General features: G+C 37.5%; 1 protein-coding gene across 1 annotated transcript in view; it reads right to left on the bottom strand.

Annotated features, from left to right (window-relative positions):
- The window catches only part of RBMS3 (RNA binding motif single stranded interacting protein 3), a 439,534-nt gene that overhangs the window by 72,682 nt on the left and 343,530 nt on the right, over nucleotides 1-23,322 (bottom strand). Inside the window, exons 7-8 of the mRNA XM_066571247.1 lie at nucleotides 13,187-13,293; nucleotides 2,190-2,236 (exon numbers count right to left, since the gene is read on the bottom strand). Coding sequence (XP_066427344.1) covers nucleotides 2,190-2,236; nucleotides 13,187-13,293 — 154 coding nt within the window. The remainder of the gene's footprint in view (nucleotides 1-2,189; nucleotides 2,237-13,186; nucleotides 13,294-23,322) is intronic.

Raw genomic sequence — 23,322 nt, 5'->3', positions numbered from 1 at the left:
ATCTTTACATTTCTCATCCCTAGACTCAGTTCACTACATTCAGCACTGGTGACCCCAGCTGAATGCTACAAGGAGAAGACCTTTGTTTTAGAGATCTTTCGGTGACATTGCTCCATGCAAACCTAAGTGGCTTGGCCCACATTACAGCCAAATATTCTGCAGCCTTTTAAGCACAGGGTGGGTGTGCCACACTGCCCTCCCATGAGGAAGATGCCCCTTTGCTGAGTTAACCTGTTACTTCACAGAGCTTAAGAGCCTTTAAGCCTCTTTCCCCATGGCCACACACCAATGCCTGTGTCTTGTGTCAGCGAGCAACAGATCAAATGTACACATTTCACAAGCAAAACATCAAGGTGCTCCCAGACTTTATTAAAATAAAACTCCTGAGCTAGATTTTCACTATACTTGCAAGTAAAGAGGCTTATGAAAAACAGAAAAAACTTAAAACCACAGGATATGTAGAGATTACTGTGTGAATGTCTGGGGAGATAAAAAAATCCTGTTGGACCAAAAAGGTCCTGGTGATCTTCATGATACTGCACACAATCAAGATCTCACCACAAGAGCATTTTGAATGATGGTTTAGTCCTGATAAAACTGAAAATATTTTGACACTTTAGAAAAAAGACATATGTCAAAGTAATAATTAATTGTCACTCTTAGAGAGATATCTGGTACTGGAATTTAATTTATTTCTTGCCTTAAAAATAAAAGATTTAAAAAACTGCAGAACTGAAATTCTCCATTGGGTACAATTTCTTTACCCGTGATCAGTGACAGCATGTTCAAGCAATCGAATGACCAAACCACCTGAGCAGCCTGAACACCATTGGTGTTCTTTGATATAAATAATGTCTGATTCTGAGATAACTTTCATAACTTCAAAAGAATTCTTCTTGAATTAAAATCATATTAGTCTCAATGGGTCATTCAAACTATGGTTTCCAAAACACTCACACAATTGACATGCAGGAACTTAAATGAAAAAAAAAAAAAGCCAGCTGTCCACATGAAACACTGGTGTACTGTGAACCAGTGATGTTTTTATTTATAGATTATAATGTTTTAGCAGCTGAAAAGTATGACAATAGAGAAGAATAACTCATGTGGTGGTCAGTACAGGAAAATAGAAGCAGAGAATTCTGAAATCACAATTACAAACAAGCTCTTTATTCTTCTGAGTTTGGTCTCTTTCTCCACAACACAGGAATATCACAAGTCCTACAAAATTACTCCTTATAAAGGAAAATTAAGCAAAATAGACTAACTATTACTATTGATTTTTTAAACTACTGGGAATGTTAGGGTTTTTTTCCTTCAACTAGCAGTGCACTAACAAATATTTAACAAATAAACCCATTCTTATCTATATCAATAAATTCACCCCTTCAGCTGGAGAACACAGGTGAGAGTATGCGTGGCATTTGATAATCATCTCATGCATCTCTCTGATCAGAGAGTGACTGTCAAAGAGTTCAGGGATGAACTTCCTGCCTCTTTTCAAATTGTTGTTAACCTAGCTGAAAAGAGAGCTAAATAAAGAGGATATGTTTTTCTAGTTTATGAAATAATTGGAAAAGTAATCATGCAGGTAAATAATATGGTGATGTAATTTCACTGCTTGGTTTGAGAAAAAATTGCAATTCCTTGTGTCAACAAATGGTAGCTGAGAAATAAAGAAGAGTGTTGCTCAGAATATTACCCTTAAATCCCATCTGCTTACACACTAATTTAAGGCTTTCTCCCTATCTGGCATTTTTATTCAGACAATGACATGGAAGGCAGCCAGCCTGCAGAAAGAACCCCAGATGAAGTAACAGCTCTATTATTCAAAATACGTTGGAATCTTCAGTGATTATTTTAACAAAAGCCAAGTCAGTAAAGGGAAACTTTACTGGTTTCCACTTCATGACAGAGAGAGATTAAAAAGACATCTACTAACACTTGCCAAATAGAGATGGAAACTATTAGAAAAAACAACTTCCCATTCAAATGGATATTGCAAACAAGAAGGCATAAAAAGAAAAGGAAAACTAAAGAAGAACTTGACAATATAGCATTATATGCTTCAGAAAAAAAATATGACCGAGTGGATTTTCTTTTCAAAAAGTTTCACTGCAGAAAGAGAAAACAGAAGATGACATTCAAACTAATTTTACAAAAGACATAAGAAAACATGCATTTCTTACCCATTCTGTATAGCAGCTGTTGGATCGTAAGTCAAAGCCATGCCAGCCTGCACATAGTTAGGGAAGAAAAACAGATTTTTACTATTACTGAAGGAAAAGGGGAAAAAGAAGAAAAAAAAAAAAGACATGAAACATATTCAAAGCCAATATGAATAAAAACAGTATGCAACTTAAATAGAAATCTAAATTCTCAAGGGAAGCTCAGATGGCCAAAAGCAGCATGGACAGATTGGGTACCTCCCCAGCCTGAGAGATCACTGAGAAACAGATCCGTTCAGTCTGTTGGTTGCCATCTTTCCACAACATTCAGGGAAAATGGTGGGGGTTTTTTGCACCAGTATCAATTAATAACTCCACTGAAATTAATGACTTTACAGCTGATTATTCACTATAACAAGACAGGCTCAAATCCTGCTGCTGCCTGTGAGATGGGTGGTTGGGAAATATTCCAAAGCCAACTTCATGAGACCTTCACAGGGAGGAGTCTTATCTTTTCTACAAAGGTCACACCTCTACAGTTCCTGTGAGGTGTAACTCGTAGTTAAGAGTCAATTCATTACCATGAGACAAGAAACAAAAAATGGGCTGTGAAGCAGAAAAGCTTGAGCTTTCAAACAAAGCTTTTAAAATACTTCAGAGGTCTGGACAGCAAAAGAATTTGTTAATGTGTTACACAGAGCTTTTCAACTGCCATTTGCCACCAGGCAGACCGTGACCTGTGCAAAAGGATTTGGCAGTGTCCAAACATTGTCCAGCTAACAACTGTCATCCCTGCCACCGTTAGCAGACATATCCACAGGTACCACAGGAAAGGCAGAGAGAGAGCAGGGCTGCAGACAGTATTAAGCACTCTACCTTATGCTCCAACATAGCAGTCAAGGTCATGCAGGAAAGACCTTTTTTCCCCCCAGCATTTACTTAAAGACATGGAACTGACAATCTCTCCTCCCATATACTGCATTTGCTTTGACTTTTTGCTTTCCTTATCGATTTTTATCCCTCCCTTTGTGAAATGCTTTCCAGTGTAAGACTACCAAGAGATGAGAAGTTGTCCTTTGTGCAGGGTAAGAAGCACAACGGAGAGAAACTCAATTGCTCAAGGTACTGCTCTCTCCTTGTGGGAGCAGCTGAAAAAACACCACAGCACCATCCCACCCCAAGACACTGTATTCCTCCTCATTTTTCATACATTTCCTATGCTTGTTGCCTGAGACAGGCAGCATTTTCTTCAAGGACAGATGCTTTACCAACCACGTGGCATGGTCTGTGCTCCTGCTGGGAGCTTTTTGTGCCCCTAAAGCCATCTACCAAAGCACTTCTGAATAATGGCACCTGCCCCCTTCCAGATGGCTGCACAGACAGGTCAGGAAAGCGCCTGGGCTTGGCTGGTTCCCAGGCAGGCAGGTGAGCAGCCAGGGTAAATGCACTGGTGACGAGCCGGCAGAGAGTGGGCAGCACTCCTGGAAGAGGTGGGTTAGCCCAGCAGCTGCAAACTGGTCTAAGAGGAGGTGGTCCAAATTTCCAGAGGCCAAAAATAATTTCTGATGTGAAAGGCCAGGTTTCATGCTACTTTGTGCTGCCAAAAAAAGGCTCGTGTCCTTATTAAATTTGTATATTTCTCTCATTATTCTTTTAAGCAGATGCTAGGGCAAATGTTTTGCTTTATGAAAATGCCACTGTTTTAATAAAATATGTAGTCTCTCCCAAGCAAAGGATAATTCAGGAGACTAAGTCCAAGTACATGTGGCTATTTTTGAAAGAAGTATTGATTTAATACAAAAAGAAATAAAATGGCTATTTCTGCAAGTTTTAAATGTCAGAGACCTGAATTTAGGGAGACTCGAACCACTAATGATTTTGATGTAAAAAATAAATTAGCTCAGAAAATCGTAATCCCTTACTTGGTTTTATATTCTTATGTCTTATGCATGCTCAGCACATTATACCGTTTAGTAAGGTTGCATTGATTACTAAAGGAAATGTAGAAATTTCCAAACAAAAGAGAAAAAAAACCTTTTTGGCTGTAATATATTTTTGAGGAAACATACTGTCTTGTTTTCCTTTCTCTTTTCAACATGTATAAAATTTGTCATTGCTTTCTTTTTGTATTCCTGCACTGGTGAAGACAACTTAAATATTACGTACAAGCCCTAGAGGGACAGAAAAATTATTTCTAACTTTTTTTTTTAAATATTCCTTAAAATAATTTAAGATGTTCTCTTTAAATTGAGGTGTTTACAGTTTACCTTTCATCTCATGTCTACTCAGACTAACAAAAAAAAATTATAATTTCTTGGGAAAGGACAAATCCAAGTTTTCTAAATTAAGGAATTTCTAGATCTAGTTGTCCTTAGAGTTGCTGGATCAGGGCTCACTATATCCTGCAGCTTGCATTAGTGACTGGGGGATAAAATGCAACAAAGTAGGTGGATCTAGGAGGAAAAGTGAAAATAAACTACTGGTCTTATTTTAGTTTCTTTGACATAAATAAGAATGAAGGTGCAGGAATGAAAACCTACAGCAGCTTTTTCACTTGCTGTCCACGTGAGACCTGCAAACATGTTTGTGCCACTTTCATTTACTTTTCTCATGGATATTTGAGCACTTGGTCATGGCATGGACACTCAGCTCACCCTCCAATCCCATCCCAGACTTGTGTGTGGGTCCATGCAGACAAACTGCACAAACTCAGTTCTCTATATTGGTATTAAGAGCAGGGGACACAGCTGTGATCCTGAAAAGTACAAAATATGATAGGCTAGACATTCCTCTCCTCTTTATCCACATCCCATTTCCATACTGCAGGGAGACAGATTACACAAATCTGTTCAAGTACTTCAGCAGTGACCACTATAAATATCACCATCACATTTACCAGTAAATGAAAAGTCTCACATTGGACAAATAGGACACAGCATGTGGCCATGTGTGCATATGGTAACCACCTACAGCTGGCCCAGTAACATTGCTAATATCCCCCGTTGCTGCATAGCCTTAAACAGCTGCTATTTCAAATAGCTGCTAACACAGGACTATTTACTTCTTTCTCATCAAGTTGTATAATTTCTCCCCACAAAATTATGCTGGCTGGAAGCCCAGGAGTGGCAACACTTAGCCTGGACCGGTCAAAGATTTATGGTCTGAAGCATCCTCATTCATTGGGAATAGAAACTGATGAGCAATAATAACTTAGTGGAAAATTGTCTGAACTTTCCTCCATAGCAGACAAACAGAAATTCCAAAAATACCAAATGCAGAATATTAGAATTGGCCTCAGACTTCTGTGTGAGAGCTATATTCAATTCTGTTAAAATCAGAATTGAATATAGCCATCATAGTGCTAATACAGGCTGAACTACACCAAGCACTGGCTGATGCCCCTATAGCAGCCCTCTGCTGTGCTGAGAGTGTTTTCTTCTGGGCCTTTACACCCACTGGTTTGCTCATGTCTCAGTAGAAGGAGAGGGTCTTATTCTTTCTTCTCATAGTGACACTTCCTGATAAAATGGCACCAGAGGGAGTGGCACTGATGATGGAATGCTACTTTAGGAAAGTATTTGTCAGATAAATCTTCTATTAAGGAACAACTGAACGACATAATTTTCATGCCACTCAGCCAGATAATGCACCTAGACTCAGCTACTGAAGGAAAAAAACACTAATAGAAATAAAGGTCATTTCTAATGACTGCTGGTCTGTTCAGAAAGTCAGGTGACAAAGAAATTAATTCAGCTTGTTAAAAAGATTGATTTAAAAAATATTACTTAAACCATATGAGTCTATTTATCTCTTATTTTTATCAAAGCGTCTGAACTTAAAGGACATGTGAAAAGAATGAAAGTTTTTGTTACTTTTTGCTGCAGTTTTCTAACTGTTGACATCAGTGAAAGAGATTCTAAGAACAAGAGATTCAGTCTGCACCTGTCTTTAAATTTAAGCTCTTTCATTCAATAGAGAGCAGGAAGTATCAAAAAGCATCTGGAAAACAAGGGTTTCCTCAGGAAGTTTGAAGGCCTTTTGTTCAACACTTTACTGTGAAAATTTTTCCATGGGCAAAGACAATATGTTCTGATTCTGGTTTGATTTTTTTTTCCCTCTTTTTTATGACTTGAACATAAGAGATCTGATCTTCAATATCATGTGAAATGAAGTGGGTTTATTATTTCTCTACCCAATCCCTGTGATGTCTCACAAGAAAAAACTTAGCAGCGCAATATCTGTCTTCCAGCAAACATAAATACCTACAAATGACCAATTTCTTCTGTGCATCTTCAGTCCAGCCCAGCATCTTCTGTGTTGCTGGGAAGCTGCTTTCATGCACAACTTCACCATCATATCCCCATATCTACTCTCAGTGTACATGTCTTTCCAACACTGTGCAAAAATTCACAATATCAACCTGGTGAGACTTCCACATCATCTCCTCAAACCTGCCCTGGCCAGCCCCTGCCTAGTGCTGGAACACCTCTGCCAGGGCAGGCTGCTGCCACTGCAGGACCTTGGGCTGTGGAGGAGGCCACAGGCCATTGGAAAAAATGGAGAGGCCTGGAAATTAAAAAGGGGTAAAATCCATGGATGTGGTGGGCTTTCCAAGCAGAAGCCGCCCTGGATTTCTCCTCCTTAAGGTGAGATTTGGAAAGGGAAGGTTGTACACTTGCCCTTAAGGGATTTCAGTGGTGAACTGATGTGGGAGTTAGACTAAAAGATAACTCTGTCCTCCCAATCTCCACTGACTCAGAGCTTCACCCTTTCCCACTGCAGGACTGCCATCCCAGGGTGTACTCTTGGCTACTGCAGTGGAATCAATTGAAATTTCAACACTCAGATTCCTGTACTTGCTTCTTTTCCATCACTAATATCTGCCAGGCATCACAACACAATGATCTCTTGTGCCCTGACAGAAGCTGCCCTTATTGAAATGCTTTGAAGAAAGAAGAGAGTAGGGAAAAGAAATCATCAACCCAGATGAGATTAATGCAAAATACTGATTTTATAAAATAAGTTCAGTCACCAGTAAAGTTAACTTGGCAGAATTCCTTTCTCTGATTATTTAAACAGTTCTGACAGAAATATTCAACATTATTAGAAAGACTTCTGAATTTAATTGTGAATAACTGCCCCCACATTTCCTTTTTAGAGAAGGAGAAATCTAGAATATAAATGTGGCACCTCTTAGTCTAGATGCATATGAAAGGAATGGAGCATTTCCCAGTGATGTGTCCTCCTTAAGAAGCTGTAGATTCTGAGGGGAAAAGTATTGTGGAGAGAGGAAAGTATACACTATTGTTGTTAAACTTGGGAAGTGATTCATGAACCTCAGAACATCAGAGACTGCTCTGATAAACACAATAACAAGTTCAGATACCCAAATGAATGACAAGAAACCCTTTTGTCCTACAGAACTGGAATGGAAGTCTGACATACACAGCTTCTGTTCTTGGGATTGAGTCACTTTCTTCTCTCTTCAACTCATCTATTAGTTAAAATACAAGTGCCGAAGACTACAGAATTGGAAAAAAAAAAACCCAAAACAAAACCAAAAGAGAACATATATAATATAACACAATTATTCTGTTTCCACAGCCACTCAACACATTCCACCATGTCATCTTCAGGTCTACACATGATCTGCTTTTGGGGATCTGGTATCCCCATTCTGCCATGAGTGTGATCCAGTACCAGCTGTGTATTACACTCACATTTGCACATTAGATGTGTGTGCTGCAGTGAGTTGGGAAGAATTCTAGGGGTGGCTGGCAGCACTCCTGATATCTGTTTGGGATACAACAGAAAAAGGTATGTCCTTTCCCTGTTTCCAACATTTGATTATTCTGCCTAAGAAAACACTGTTTTAGCAGCAGAATTTGGAGGAGAACCCAATTGCAGGAAAATCTCCAGGGCAAATGGCATGACATTTTTCACCAGAGAAGGAGATTCAAAGCTAAAATGAAAACAAAGAAAACTGATCTCTAAGGACAGGTACATTGCTGATTCTATTTTAACCAAACCATGGCCCTTTTAAAATCCTGATTGCATTGACAGTGATTTCATATAGGCTATTGGTTTAAAATATTTCTGTGTACTTTTCAAATATTTCTATCTACTTTATAAGTTCAAAATCCTGAGTAAGTTCAAAACTGATTTTTGGTATTTGAGCCACTGAGGCATCTTTTCAAAATGTTGCCCACAGCAACAGCACCTTGGGTCATTATTCTAGATCTTTTCACCTACTGGTCAGTTATCTTTTGCCCTTCTCTTTCTCCCTCTGGAGAGAGGGATTCTTTTCAGGTTCAATGCCTCTCTCTTTTAAACTGAGCTTTTGTTGAAAATAAGCATGCAAAGTGCCAATGTTTAATTACAGGCATGCTAAATATATATAGTAAATGTCTTTGTGGGTTGTTTACATATGAGGGTACTAGTGCTTATCTCAACAGAACTGGGAATTGACTCTCACAGCAAAGAAAAGTTTATACTTGTCTAGGTATAAGAAAAGTTACTTGTCTAGACATTCAGGATTACAGAATACAACTAAGTAGTACCTATCTCCTTGGAAGCATAAAAAAAATTCCATGCCTGACTTATAAATAGGCCTGGAATAGAACTACTAATTATTTCTAAATGCATCTGCTGGTAAAGAAGAGACCATTGGCACCAGGATCGATTGCTTCAGCCCTTGACTGGTACTGACTTTACAAAAAATTTGGGAAGTGTCTTACCTATTGTATGTTTTTCTCTCTAAACTGCTGTTTACATTAGGCAAAGTTGTAATGAATAGTGGACAAAAAGAGAAACTGTTATAAAAGCAACATTCCCAAGCTACCACGTAATTTTATTTTTTAAGAAAGAATTAAAAACTTGCTTAATTCTTTGGATATTCCATGAACTGAGCTTGAACGAAAATAAAGTAGAAAAGAGTACGGAAGAAGAGAAGAAGGGGAAGGAAAGGAAGGTAACCTATTGGCTCTTTAGAAATAAAAAATGCAACTTAGATTATGGAAGCAAAAAAGCAATCAATGGAAGAATTATTAGTGACAATTATTGAGTATCATTACAGACATCAGACCAAATTCAATGTCAATTATTGAATATCATTATAGACATCAGACCAAATTCAATGCATTCAATGCTGCATTTCACTGTTGTGATACATGCAACAATACTGTAAGGGTGGTACTCTCTTACAAGACAATGCAGCTATTTAAATAGAACAAATTTTACAGAAACTTGCAAATGAAATATCAAAGAGTCCAAGATACTGTGACCATTAAAAAAACCTTAATCACATTGGGCTGACCAGATGTAGAAAAGCTACAATTTCTAGAAAACAGTAATAAACTGTAGGCAGAATTCTCCCTGTCTACCACATAATTTTCAAATAAATCTGCTCTTAAATATATGTATCAAAAGACTTTATTTCTGAATAACCAAAACAAGGTTTCATTAAATCTGCAATAGAAGATTATGTTGCAAAATTTATGTTGCGCTTTTTAATCCAATCTGATCTCAATTTGTGACTACACTTGTTCCCTGGGTGCATTTTTGACTACAACATTTTTGGAGATTTATGTCACCCACTTCTCGACTTGTCAATTGCAATTTAAAGGCAAATTGAATCAAATATTTTACAGACAGAATTTGAATATGATTATCCTCTATCACCACCTCAATATAATCTTGACAGGTTAAGTTGCAAAACAGAGTGCTTAATTAAATCAGTGTGAGGAGAAGCTAGCCCAAAAAAGAAATGACTGAACTTTGTGCAGAAATTATGTCAGTTGCTGGGTCAGAATTTCACTGCAAATATTTCCAACACTTGCAGGTTTCACTGTACATTTATTGCACCTGTCTATTAGATGCCTAATTTGACAGCCTTATATAAAGCCATCACTAATATAACCTCTCAGCTCTGTAGTCCAAAACTGGTCAACCATCACAAACACTCAGTTAAATGTCTCAGCAAATCTGCTGAACATTTCCTGAGACTCCAAACAAGAGTGTAAGGGTAAGGACTAGAAAGCACTACTCAAGATCTGCCATTCTTCCCTGGTTACAGTTGGCCAAATAACCAAGCACAAAACCCACCCCCCGCCACCGACCTCCCAAAAATCCCAAGAGAAATTCAGTGTATTGCTAAATATTTGATTTAAAAGGGCAGGCAATTTAACAGCCAATTATGTATGGTTATGAAGCAATCTACAAAGATGTAAAATAGGAATTTCTACTGCATTCTGCAGCATAACCTGACAACTTCACAAAAAAACAGGAGAAATCCTATCTTATAAAATTCCATAGAAACTCTTCATAAAAGAGAGCAAAACCTCTGAGAACAGCATGACTACAGCAAACCTGCTCCTCCTCACTAAATCTCCTGCCATTCCCTCCCTGCAGCAGAGTACTGGCAGAGCTCAAGTCTGAGGCCAGTGACAGAACTGTTGCTGTCATTTCTCTGGGATCTGCTCTTCCAAGAAATAATCCTTTTGCACACTTAGTGCTAAGGCTGGTTAAACCTCAGATGTTTTAGAAATGCCCTTCACTAACATGTTCATGAATGCAAAGGCTTATCTGAACAATAGCCAAAATACATCTTGGTCTAGATACCACAGGATTTGGCCAGGGTGGGAACACTAAGGGAGTAATCTCTTGGATGCTGTTTCAATACTTTTCTTTGGGGAAGAAACCAAGTAAGAGCAGGGGTGAAGGGAATATTTCCAGATCCCATCTGTCATCAGAACTATGGCACTTATCATAGATCAGTTGTTTTTCACTACTCACACCGCCTGTTCTTTCAAAAAGAAATTAAAAGAAATTAAAACCTACAGAAATTACTGTAGGAGGGTTACTCAGGTGCTGCTACCTAAAGAACAACTGAATTCTAAAACCTACTGTTTCTAGAATAAAATTGTTAAAGGACAAAGAGTTTGAAAAACCGCATTGCATATGAAATGTAAGAGTAATTAATTATACAGAAAGATTTTACATTGGAAATAAGAAAATAAACAGTGGGGAAGAAATTCAATAAATGAGGGACCCTAAAGGAGAACATGCATTCTTGTCTTTGATGCTCTGGGTAGTAAATGTCCAATGTGCAGCAAGGCATTAACCAGATGTTAGTAAACAGAGAAAATCTAGCCTGAAATATTTCTGAGTTTGTGTCTTTACCATCTTTTCATGTTTGTACATTATACCATGACAACCACTCTGTACTCAACTGCAATCAACAACAAGGAATGATGTCTTCCAGCACTGAAAATCAGTTTTTAAGTGTTGATACTACAAACACACCAGCCACACCCTGCCTCCAGGTTACCAGGATATCACTGTGCTTCATAGGCACCACTCCACTAGCAACAAATGAACTATACAAGATGCAATAAGCTGATGCCCTGAGGCCACAGACATAATGGTGACTTGCTGGCTTTAACTTTATATTCTTTTTTATTATTGATTTGAACTGAAGGAGGTATAAAACAGCGGAGATAATAGCTGTGATGGCATTTACTTTTTAAACAAGGATTTAGAGGTCTTTAAAATATGAATTGTTGACCTTATTGTTGTCTCCTATACATAAATCTTTGTTTTTCAAGCTATGTAAAGGCTGACCTGAGTCTACTGCTTGAAGTACTTCTTGGGCACTTATTCCTCAGTAGATCTCTAATATGACACACCATAATGGCTCCTGAGAAAATAACTCCATTTTTTGGACATACGGTGTGAAATACTGCAATGAGCCTTTGGAGACTTCTGCAATGTCCCGTAGCAAACATGTCTGCCACACTGGGATTTTCAGCCCACAGAGCTAAAAAGGGATCCTTTGCTTTTGGAACAGTGTAGAACAACCATGGGATGCTGGGAGAAATTTCTACACTTTCAAAAGGCCTTTGTTTTGGGAGCTTACCAATAGTGCTAGAGTATATATGTCAGAAACTAATGGTCTGAAAAGTATCAGCTAGAAAAACCAAGTAGTTACAAAAAGCAGAAATACTCTAGAAACATGTAACTCAGAAACGGCAAATAATTTTCTTTTTTGTTTTTTTAGTTTGCCTTGTAAAATTGAAGTAAACATAGCAACACTCACCCTCCCCCACCCAAAAAAAGAAACCTTCCCCCCATTTCCCCCACAACTTGTATTCTAGAGGAGCACAATTGAGACCAGCACTTTTTTTCCTTGAAGGCTCAATCATAAACTCAAAGAATAGTTGCTTAGGATAGAAATACTTGCAAGTCCTTCAGCCTTCATAGCTAACACCATGTATAAGCAGGCACTGTGATCACATCTCCTTTATTTGTTCAAGTCTTTTTTTCAGTAATAAAATTGAAAAACAGTAAACAAACTCTTGAAGAATCAAAAAATGCCTTTCTTATTTCACCCTCATATGGAGTCACTTCACACAGAAAAGAAACTCCAGTAACAGATTCCTTGCAGCAGAGCAGAGAGCAACCATTAGATTATTATAAAATGTTGTATACATGATGCAGCTGAGGCTACTGTAAATTGCTTTGTCTTGAACAGAATGAAGAGCTCAGCTCAGATAAGCTTCCAGAAAACTTTTACATGGACCCTACATCTGGATGCACATCTCTCTTTTGAAACAGCTCTCATATTCCCTAAGGATATTTTACCACCAGAAACTAGACAGAGGAAATAACATTGTTGAGTTGCTTCAGTGCAAACTGATTTGGTTTGTAAAAGGCACACCTTGGTTGCTGACGGCTCACCAGTAAGAGAATTCTCAGCTCAGGTCTGCCTGCAGAGCACTCACAGTGGGACCAGGCTGTGCACAGTTCCACACCAAGCTCGGAAATTCTCCTTTCCTGTAACTTTACACTCTGCACATTATAATAAACCTCCATCTCCCCACTGCCTACATAGCTTTTTCTATATGAAACTATTGCATTTTGTGTGCAATCTGATTTCTTCACAGTCTGAAAGGTAGACTTCCAGGTCTGTCTCTGACTTCTGCCAAACCCCAGGAAAATAATTGCTACGTGGCACTTACCTCTCCTTCTCTGGGCCACGGCCTTCCATTCTGCGTGTATTTGCTTTGATTCTGGCGCTTCTTTTGCCCTCCATCAGCAAATTTGCACAGCAAAGGCTCAGTGGGGGCTGTGAAGACAAGAAACCCAGTCTATATTAGCATCCCCCCCAAAGAAAGTGATTATACCAGCAACAGTAGTGCTTTGTAATACTGATCTTTTGAAGTAAAATCTTGCCTTCTGCAGATATTTTTTGCCTCTTTTAGCCTTGACTCCAGTGGCAGCTGTTCTTATTAACTAAGCTTCAAAAAATATATACTGGCAGCCCTTAAAAGAATTTAGCAAATATTGTTGAAAAAATAATCAGCCTACGCAGAATGTTAAGTTGCTGTAGTGGAACAGTATAGTCAGGCATTAGTTCCAGCTAAGTTAGACACGTATTCATGACCAGCATTAGTGCAAGGATAAACACTGCTTTACTAAAGCAGCTTTCTGTTTTTAATTGTAAAACCTTTGCAAGAACCTGCTTAAGGAATAAGTGTTCTCACTATTTTGGTGTTTCTCAACATCCAGTCCTTTAAAAATCTGACTAAACAGAATAAAATGGAGACTTGTGCCAAGCCCGGTCCAATCAACTTTTTTTTTTCCCTCTTAAGTCCTTCTTTTAAGCAAGTTGGCAGCTGAGAAAACCCTTTTCCTCTCCAAGTGAGATTTGGAGTGTGTGAATACAATAGTCAGGAGGGGCCAGAGTCCCAGGAAGAAAGGATAATCAGAGCACTGCACACCCCAAAAGACAGACCATAATAGGGCCCCCTAGAGAAGAAATTAACACACATCAAACGGGCACAGCAGGAAGGGAACTTGGTGTCTTGGGATCTCTTTCCCATCTACCCAGCTTTTCAAAGACTCCTAAAATATTTTTTTAACCAAAACTTTAATTACTCTGTTGGTGGGAGCTTCTCTCTCCTGTTTAATCCTTAAAAGGAGGGCCAAATTCTACCCACTCGCATACACTAGGTGCCTGTTAGGGTTGTGCTTTATTGCCTACATCAGCGGAGAAGTAAACCAATATCTGCCTGTTTGAAAAAAGCTGAAAAATCATGTGTCACATCTGAGTCTCTTCAGGAATCTTTGAGTTCCCAGGCATGATAAGTCTGTAATTAATTAACCAAGAGTTTTCATGGAAAAACTAAGAAATCTGTTTTTTTCCCTTCTCATTTCCTGTTTCTGGGAGGCTAGAAATCTTGAAACAATACAACTGCAGAGACATGACAAAAATTTTTGGGTGGGGGGGGCTAATCAAGTTGTTGACTTATTCATTTGTAATAAAAATTATGATTTGGTTAAGGGACAAGTTCATGTGGTATAGAAACAAGTTAACCTCCACCAACCTCCTGATTATAGCCAATTCAAAATGGGTCAGAAAGTATAAATTAAAACTGTGATCACCTAAAAACTTCAACCATGAAACAATGCACAGAGAGAATCTCATATCAAAACCACAATTTCACATTGGGACCGCATCACTTTGTCTACTTCTGAAGCTACAACAGCTTTGTTTTTTCATTACCATTTTATACAGGCTAGTAATTTTCAAGGTCACTAGAAACTGAACTGCAGGAAACAATCCATTATTGGCAGAAAGCTTGACTGTGTGACCCCAGAGGTCCTTCCCCACCTCCAACTTTGATTACTGTATCAGATTTTTCTAGAAGCAATGCTCAGCCAACCATTTTAAATTTAAAATAATGAAGGTTTAAAAGCATCCAGGTGACTATGGAGATTCTTTCTGCAGATGGAGAGACTTCACAGGGCTGATTGCCCTGTGCTTTCACTGGTTTTACTCCATGGCCTGATGCTGCATGATTTCAGAGTGGTTACTTAGAGTTCATTTTGATGTGATTCTGAGGGAGGAGCAGGTGCTAAGCCAGCATTAGAGAAAGGCCTATTAAACATCACATCTGAAGCTTCAAAAGCTTTTTGTTTTAAGCACTGAACAACTACCAAGCAACATATGATACCGCCAGGAGGACCATGCAAAAATCATCTGCACAGTGGATATTTACACACGCCCTGATCATCTGGTAATGAACACATCTGCTATCAGCCCATGCACTGTGATGTGGTTTAACAAGCTAGGAAATCTACACATCCTCTATTTGGCCAACCGCAAATAGGAAGCTGTTACCATTTCCAGAATTCCCCACTCCAGCATTACCATCTGACAACCTCATATTTGTTAATTAGTGGCTTCCTAAGGTTGATTGAGATCAAACAGAGCTACCAAACAACTTTACTAACCTCATCTAGAAAAAATATGAAAAAAATATTGTAGAGACTTTTCAGGAGGTTGGAAAGAAGGTGGAAAAGGACAATGCTCTATACAGGTAAATTTCTGCATGGGAAATAATATTCCTCTATGATAAACTGAGGGTAATTCTGTGGATAAACTCAGTCTGTACTGACCAACTTTAAAAGAAGTAAAAATTTCAAACCAAAATGTTCTGACAGGAAGACAGAGCCTGTATAGGATGGTTTGGGTTGAGGATTTTCAGGGTTTTGTTGGGTTTTTTTCCCCCTAAACACAGGGATGCAGCATCAAACAAGACAGATTATCCTAAATCTGAAGCGGTGTAGGTCCTAATGGTGGTTTACTCCTGAAACAATGATGGTAACCTATATATACATATACATATACATATATATATATATATATATATATATATATATACATATATATATATATATATATATACATATACATATATATATATATATATATATATATATATATATATATATATATATAACCAAATTAGTAATTAATAATCTCTCTTTTTTCAGGACATAAAGTAGAATGTAACAGTCTCAGGAGCTCAAAGATGTTGCCCTAAGTACACAGAAGAGCTCAAATCTTGGTTTACTTCAGCCCTTTAGAAATGCTTTGTAAGAAAGGTCCTCTAGGCCTTCCAAGATCAGATGCACCCAAATATTAGTACCATCATTCTTACTGGTCAAATACAGAGCAACAGAAGATACTACAAAGACAACATCCCATTCCACCATGTGAGCATAATTCTTTCTAGGTAGAATTCTTTTTTATGGTTTCATTAAATTTCCAACATGTTTTAAAAATAATAAATTTACTTCAGCCAAGAAAAGGATCACAATTAGGTACCATGGTTATCAATTAATAAAAGAAAATATTTAGGAACTAGACAAACAATATCAACATTAGATAAATAATATCCATGGGTTGCAGTAGAAGTGGTATATTTCACCCCAAATACTTCAGAAGGGGAGGAAAGAAAAAAGGGAATATTTAAAACTTTTCAGCTTCTTTTCTTTTCCATTCCATGTAGACAGTCTTCAATTTATGGCCTGCATTTTTACTTTTCTCTTTTTCCTCTGTATGAACACATGGACTGAAAATAAATGCCTGTCTCTCTGCCTCTTCTCTCACCTTTTGTACTTCTGACTTAATAGAAAATGTAATTTGGATATCTGTAGATGTTCACATTTTGAAGTGATAAGCAGATCTTTTTATATGGTTCTTGACATCCTCTAAGATTTAAGCATATGTGGTATTTTGAAGCATATCTGGAAAATCTACTGTTGCTATTTTCCCGTTAAAAAAGTGAGAATTGATTCACTTGAAACAAATTTCAGGCTATTCCATCCTGATAAACTCTTCAAGATAGAAGGCACGGCTCTTTCATTGACTTCTACCTGACAGCAACAAACACAAATACCAAGAATAAATAACTGCTTTAACCTGAACAAGGTTCATTAAGCCATAACCCATTTTTCAAGGCAAAGACTTAAATGCTTGCCGCAGTTCCCATCCAAAGCCTTCTCTAGTTAATAAGACATAAATAGTCCTGAACTTGGCTTTCAGTCTTGAGAAGGAAGTGGGATCAAATTGATAGTGCTTCTAAACAGCATTTGCCAAGATATTCAGGGCTGCCTTAGGAGAGGGCAGTAGCTGCTAGTGTTCAAATTCAGTTCCCATGGAAGTCAATGGCTAAAACCCTATCTCACTTCAGTCAGGCCCTGAATTTACTCAGAGAGTTCAGTGGAGGTGAAAGAGAGAGACTGGTTTTATGTCAATCAAGCCTGTCGATATTGTTGGAGTTCCCTCAGGAGATCAGCTTCTCATGCTCTGCTACTTTAGATGGACAGATTGTGCAGACAAACAGCACAGAACTGCCAAAAGGCTGTTAGCATCACCAAAAGCAACACTGCTACTTAAATAGCACAAAAACTTCTGAAGGAAGGAGAAGGGGTAACAGTGCCCCCTTCTCAAATCTGGCAGTCTCTAAGAAATGTTCCAGCTCAGGAAGGAATTTCAATTAAATTGGAGAATTCAACAAAATAAAGCAAACTCCTAACTAATTCTGAATACATAATTTCCGTATTCTTTCATTCATCGGAAGGCAGATACACTTGAGCTCCTACATGTGCAAAAATGTATATATTCATGAGCATGTGCTTCATAAAGGAAGATGAAAGCTGTCATTTGCATTTGGTGAGACTTTTTCATTATTTCAGGTGCTCTGAAACTTCTACTGTCTTAAGAGTTACTGAGAAATCTTGTTCCCCACTGTCATTTAGCATCATCTGTCCAGCAATGGCAAGAATTACATATACAAAAAGCAGTAACAGGACATTTTTATGCATCTTAGCTGCTTTTACTGTGAATATTTTTGAAGAGAGAGTATTTTTCAGCATGTGAGGAAGAGTTCAGTCTCTTCTCATTTTTTGCAACAATGAAAGTAACATTTTCAGTAAAAACAGCTATGTGCATTGTGAACATTCATGTACATCTTTAGCCACCTCTATTTGTTAATGTGAAGAAAAATAATTAAAAAGTCATTGGTATGACAATGAATGGTCAGTGCATAATTAATGATTTTTTTCAAAGTATGTTTTAATGAGAAAGTTGGATTAATTTCTTTTTCAGCCTTGGCAAATCCTCCTCCACAATAAAAAACTGTGCACAGTAATAATTGGGTTCACAATTAGATCAAGCAGTCATACTGACCAAGCTCTGATAACTATTTTAATTCCTAACTGCCTTCCAAATTTTAAGTAGTTTGGTAACATTATCATGGGCAAATAACACAGAACATCTGATTGAAACACCCATGTAAGAACCAAACTCTTTGTCTGTTATAGATCAAACATTTGTAGTCTTTAGGAAAAACTTCACCTTATGATAACATCAAATCCATTTCGTAAGGAGGCAGTATTTCACAGGGAGACATGAGAGACACAAAAGCTGTACAGCAAGGCAGGACAGAGCAAGTTTAAGTTTTGATTTAATATCTGGGCTCAGATGGATGTACCCAGCAGGACTATGGTATTTACGGAGCCTGCAGAGTTTATTTACAAAATGAAGGTTGCTGTTGTAAGCTTTGAAAATGTAGAAGTTCCAGGACTCCATAAATAGAGTCACTCTCTGCTCTAGTGAGTCCACTGGCTTCTAGGAAAGTCCTGCCACACATTACTTTTTCATCTCAAAGTCATACACAAACAAAACTTGAACTTCAAGGAAGATTATAAAACAAAACCATAGCTATTCTGCTCTTGGGAAATGAAGATGAAGAAGAATTACAAAAGATGGTATGTGACAGAATAGGATGTGTAAGGACACAATGTTAGCTGAGTAAGGAAAACCATAAATAATATGGCAAATAACCACTTCATCCTGTCCTGCATGGAGCTGTTAAAGGACAGAGTAATAGATTTTGTCCCAGAAGTCCATGATACAGGATGTGATGGCACAGGAGAGACTCTTAATGTTTACAAGAGTTAGCTTTTAACAGAGGTTGAGCCATATACAGCATATATCATGGAATCATTGAATATCCTTATTTGGAGTCACAGAATATCATGATCCCCTAGGATCATCAAATTCCATCTCCAGGCTGGTCCTGCATGGAACAGCCTCAAGAGTCACACCATGGACCTGAGAGTGTTCAAATGCTTCTTGAGCTCTGTCAGACTTGGTGCTGTGATCACTTCCCTGGGGAGCCTCCTCCAGTGCCCAAACACCTTTGGGGTGAAAATCTTTTCCTAACACCCAGCCTAGACCTCCCCTGACACAACTTCAGGCCATTTCCTTGGGTCTTGTCACTGGTCACCACAGAGGAGAGCTCAGTGCCTGCCCCTCCACATTCCTTCATGGGGAAGTTGTGGATTATGATGACATCTCCCCTTAGTCTCCTCTTCTTCAGGCTGAACAGACCAAGTGACCTCAGCCACTCCTCATTCAGCTTCCCCTCAAGGCCTTTCTCCATCTTTACAGATTTACTAGTATTTTAGTTAAACTTAACTACATAATATTAATTGGATTTGTACAAATGATTATGAAAGCAAAACAATGAGTTATCACTGCATTTTAGTTTCTATAAAACTTCACTTTCACAACATAATTATAGAAATTGGGAGAACAGTTAATAGAAAAGGATACCAAGTGAAAAAATATAGAACAAACATCTATTTGGGTAAACAAGAAAAAGGACGTGATCTACTTTTGATAAATTGCATCAGAGCTTAAGTAATTATCTCTTGTTCTCCTCTTTGTCTTAAGAAATGGGAAGCAATCCTTTAATCTTTTTGTATAATAATTGCTTCTAAAGAGCAAGAACATCTTAGAAAAGAAAAAAAAATTCAGAAAGAAACAATGTATCAAGGAAAAAGTTAGGACTTCTATCCTGTGAAACACAAATTACTTAGAGCAGGTGGAACAGGTAACCATATGTATGGAGAAACAACAGGTCAACACGGAAGTGTGGAACAGATCTTGTTGCAATCAATCTCAACACTCAAGCAACTACATGGAAAACTTCTGTTTAATCCTATTCTTGCTGAAATGTCCATAAATATTTGTTAGAGCAGACCAGAAACTGGAGTCGCCTTTCTATAAGAAACTGCAACATTCATTTTACAGTCTGTTTGGGTTTTTTTAAAACTATTTTCCTTTTTAAATTTTCAATGGAACAGTGGACTGGGAGCGCCTGATTCCGGCCTATTAAAGTGCTCCACTCCAATCTGCTGATAAGGAGAAACTGTTGTAAAGGTTATAGAAACAGATGCTTCAATATGGTATGAAAAGTTAAATCAATCAAAATAGAAAAACTGAGATACAGTATTAAAATCTTGATGAAACGTTGTAATATGATGGTCTATTTTTATTTCACCAAACTCCATTTCTCATCCAACTCTAGTGCTGGTCTCTGTTGGAGAGAATGAATGCATGGTGAGCAAATACAGAATAGAATTTGGAATTTTATTACTTAATTTTATTAACTATTAAATCATTATGAAATACTCTGCATTTTAACATTGGATTCTGCCTTTATTTTAAACAAAAGGCTGAGCTCACAGAAATTAGACATTCTCACTGATCCCAAAAGCCTCTCTACTGAACCCAAGTTTAAATTTGAGGTAAGCATAAGCAAGAACAGCCTCAGGCCCATGGGTTTTGCCACAGAAATCAGCTTCCTCAAACTTGATGATACAGCAAAGTTCTGCCCTATTGGAGGTCCCCAGCATAATGCTGAAAAATTCCAGCTGTGGTTCATCCTTTGTAACCAGTGCTGTGACAGCTTCTCACAATCTTTAACCACTGGATGAAAAGGAAGTGAAAGGAGTGATTTATTTTGCAGTTTTAAAATTTCTCCTAGAGCCTTTCCAGCAGAAGAGTTGATCCTCTTGCTGAATAACTGTGCAACTAAATCAACTAAACATGTGCATCAGTTTACACAAATAATTTCACACACCTATGCTTAAACCCAGTGGTTTTTTTTTCTATGACTTTCAAACAGGATCTGTTTCAAACTGAAATTTAGGGGACATGCTTTTAATGTGCCAATTCTAATTGCAAAACAAGTAATTCAGCTGGGTAAATATCTCCTCCAAAAAACACTTTGATAGACTCCCTTGGATTCGTTCCTCACTGGAAAAGCCATGTACAAAAGAAGTGAGACTATCATGCTTTGAAGAGGAGCATTTGTTACAAGTCATTGGAATAATTTCACAAATTATCTGTGAGATAGGCAATAAATAAAATAAAAACAAATATAAATAAATAAACATAATAAATAAAGTAATAAATTAAAATAAATATAAAAATAATAAATTAATTAAATTTAAAAATGAAATAAAATAAAATAAATAAATAAAAATAAAATTGAACTGTTAATTTATGTTAAATAAGGAAAGCCTCTGTCTTGCTCAATCATCACTGTTAAAAGGTGAATGCTTAAGAAACCCACTCACCTTGTCTGAAGAATTTTTGTGTGGAACTTATGTGCTCTAACTTCCCTGTTTTTCTATCTTGCCAGAGTAACTAAGCAAGATACTAAAGAAGAGTCTACGTTACTCTTCTGGAAACTATGCAAATAATATATAAAAGTGGAATACAGATTTATGGTAATAAAATGGTCCCCTATCAAGAGTTTCTTCCCATTGACAAGAGCTGACAGCTGTGAACATTTCTTCAAAACAAACAAAACAAAACCACAAAACATATATTTTTAATGGGTTTTTTGAACAGATTTTTTGCAAATGCTAATTATTCTCTGGGATTCTGACTTATATAGTTAAAAGAAAAAAGAAGAAAAAACTAGAAGGGTCGCCTGTACCACCTTAACGCTATTGACTTAATGCATCAGATGCTCATTGAACTACGTGATGGGCAGGAGCTGATTCCTCCAAATAAAATGAAAAAAATGCCAAACTTAAAATAGATTCCTATATTAAAAAATCATTTTAAAACCTTTTTGTGTCTTTCACTGTAAATTTCTAGACCATGCATTATTTGCCACACAGACACACACTTCTGCTGAGTGTGATAAAGAAGTAATGGAAATCAGGCAAACAATGTCCAACCCAAGAACCCAAGATTCAGTGAAGTTGATGAGAACACTTGCACAGGAAGTAAATATGACAGCAGTTACACTGGAATATATCTTACAAACTTTGTTTTTGTGTTTTATTTGGTCTTTAAACTTAAAGCTCCAATCCCTTCACATGGGCAACATGCAGAGGGAAGACAATGGCTAACCTGTCATCAGAACCAGTTTTCAGGGGGAAAAAAAGTTACACAGTGAGGTTCTGCTGTCTTACTGTATTGCTCATCATCCCAGAGAAGCACTAAATCTGAAAACTCACACATTGAGGCAGTGAACTGGAGGAGAGGCCTGAGCTGTATCAGATTTTTAAACCAGTAGCACCCTGATTTTAGTGCCAATGCTCCTGAACCTACTGTGGTTGATACATGAGCTATGTGGGGCTCCAGGACTCCAATCCGCAGGTAGAAGCTCACTGAGGAAACCTGACCCTCTAAATGAGAATCCAAAACCACTCTTTAAATCCCCCTCTGAGGCTGCCCTGTGAGCTTTTAGGAAGATTGTACTTCATATACCTTTTTCTCTTTTCCCATCTCACGAGTTACTTTAGTTGGATGAAAATGGAGATCTTGTATTCCTTACTGTTCAATTATTAAGGAATGGCAACAGAGGCGGCTTCATGTGAAAGGCTGAGCGATTTTTAAATGATCTCATGTACCATAATTTATAATGGAAAATCAGGTACAAATAGTGTGATATGCTTTCTAGTTCCTCTCTAATGGAAATAAAATGAATCCTGGTAATGGGTGACCCTACTTGCTTCTGTGGTCACCCCTTTTACTTTTTCAGTGTTCTCTTTAGTAGTCTCAGGAGAAAAGAACAAATGCAAAGCTTTTATTCAAAGCTGCTTGGCAAAACAATAGCTCTATGCTTCTGCTATAAAATCTATTTTTACTATTCTCAGAAACAAATATTATTGATCACAGAGACTTTGCTATTGCCACTGAGAAAAACTTACTTGCACTGACAGTCCAGAGATAAAATTATTTGAATTTATGCTGTACAAATAATTAATTCTGGTTCTGTTCATAAAAGGTTATTTCATGTAGCTGTTTAAGTGTTATTCTAATATCTAGCGTGGAATCTATTTATTTTAAATTTAATTTCATTATGTTCTGTATTAGTTTTTACTTTGTATTTATTTAGATAAGCCAGAACATTACCATCATATATTCCTCTGTATGACACTGCTAGAACTAACACTAGAGAGACAAAAAAACCTCTTCAAACATGTTTTCAAT

Source organism: Molothrus aeneus, chromosome 1, assembly GCF_037042795.1.
Source record: "Molothrus aeneus isolate 106 chromosome 1, BPBGC_Maene_1.0, whole genome shotgun sequence".
In the NCBI taxonomy this organism is placed as follows: Eukaryota; Metazoa; Chordata; class Aves; order Passeriformes; family Icteridae; genus Molothrus; species Molothrus aeneus.
This window is presented reverse-complemented; position numbering and strand designations above follow the sequence as displayed.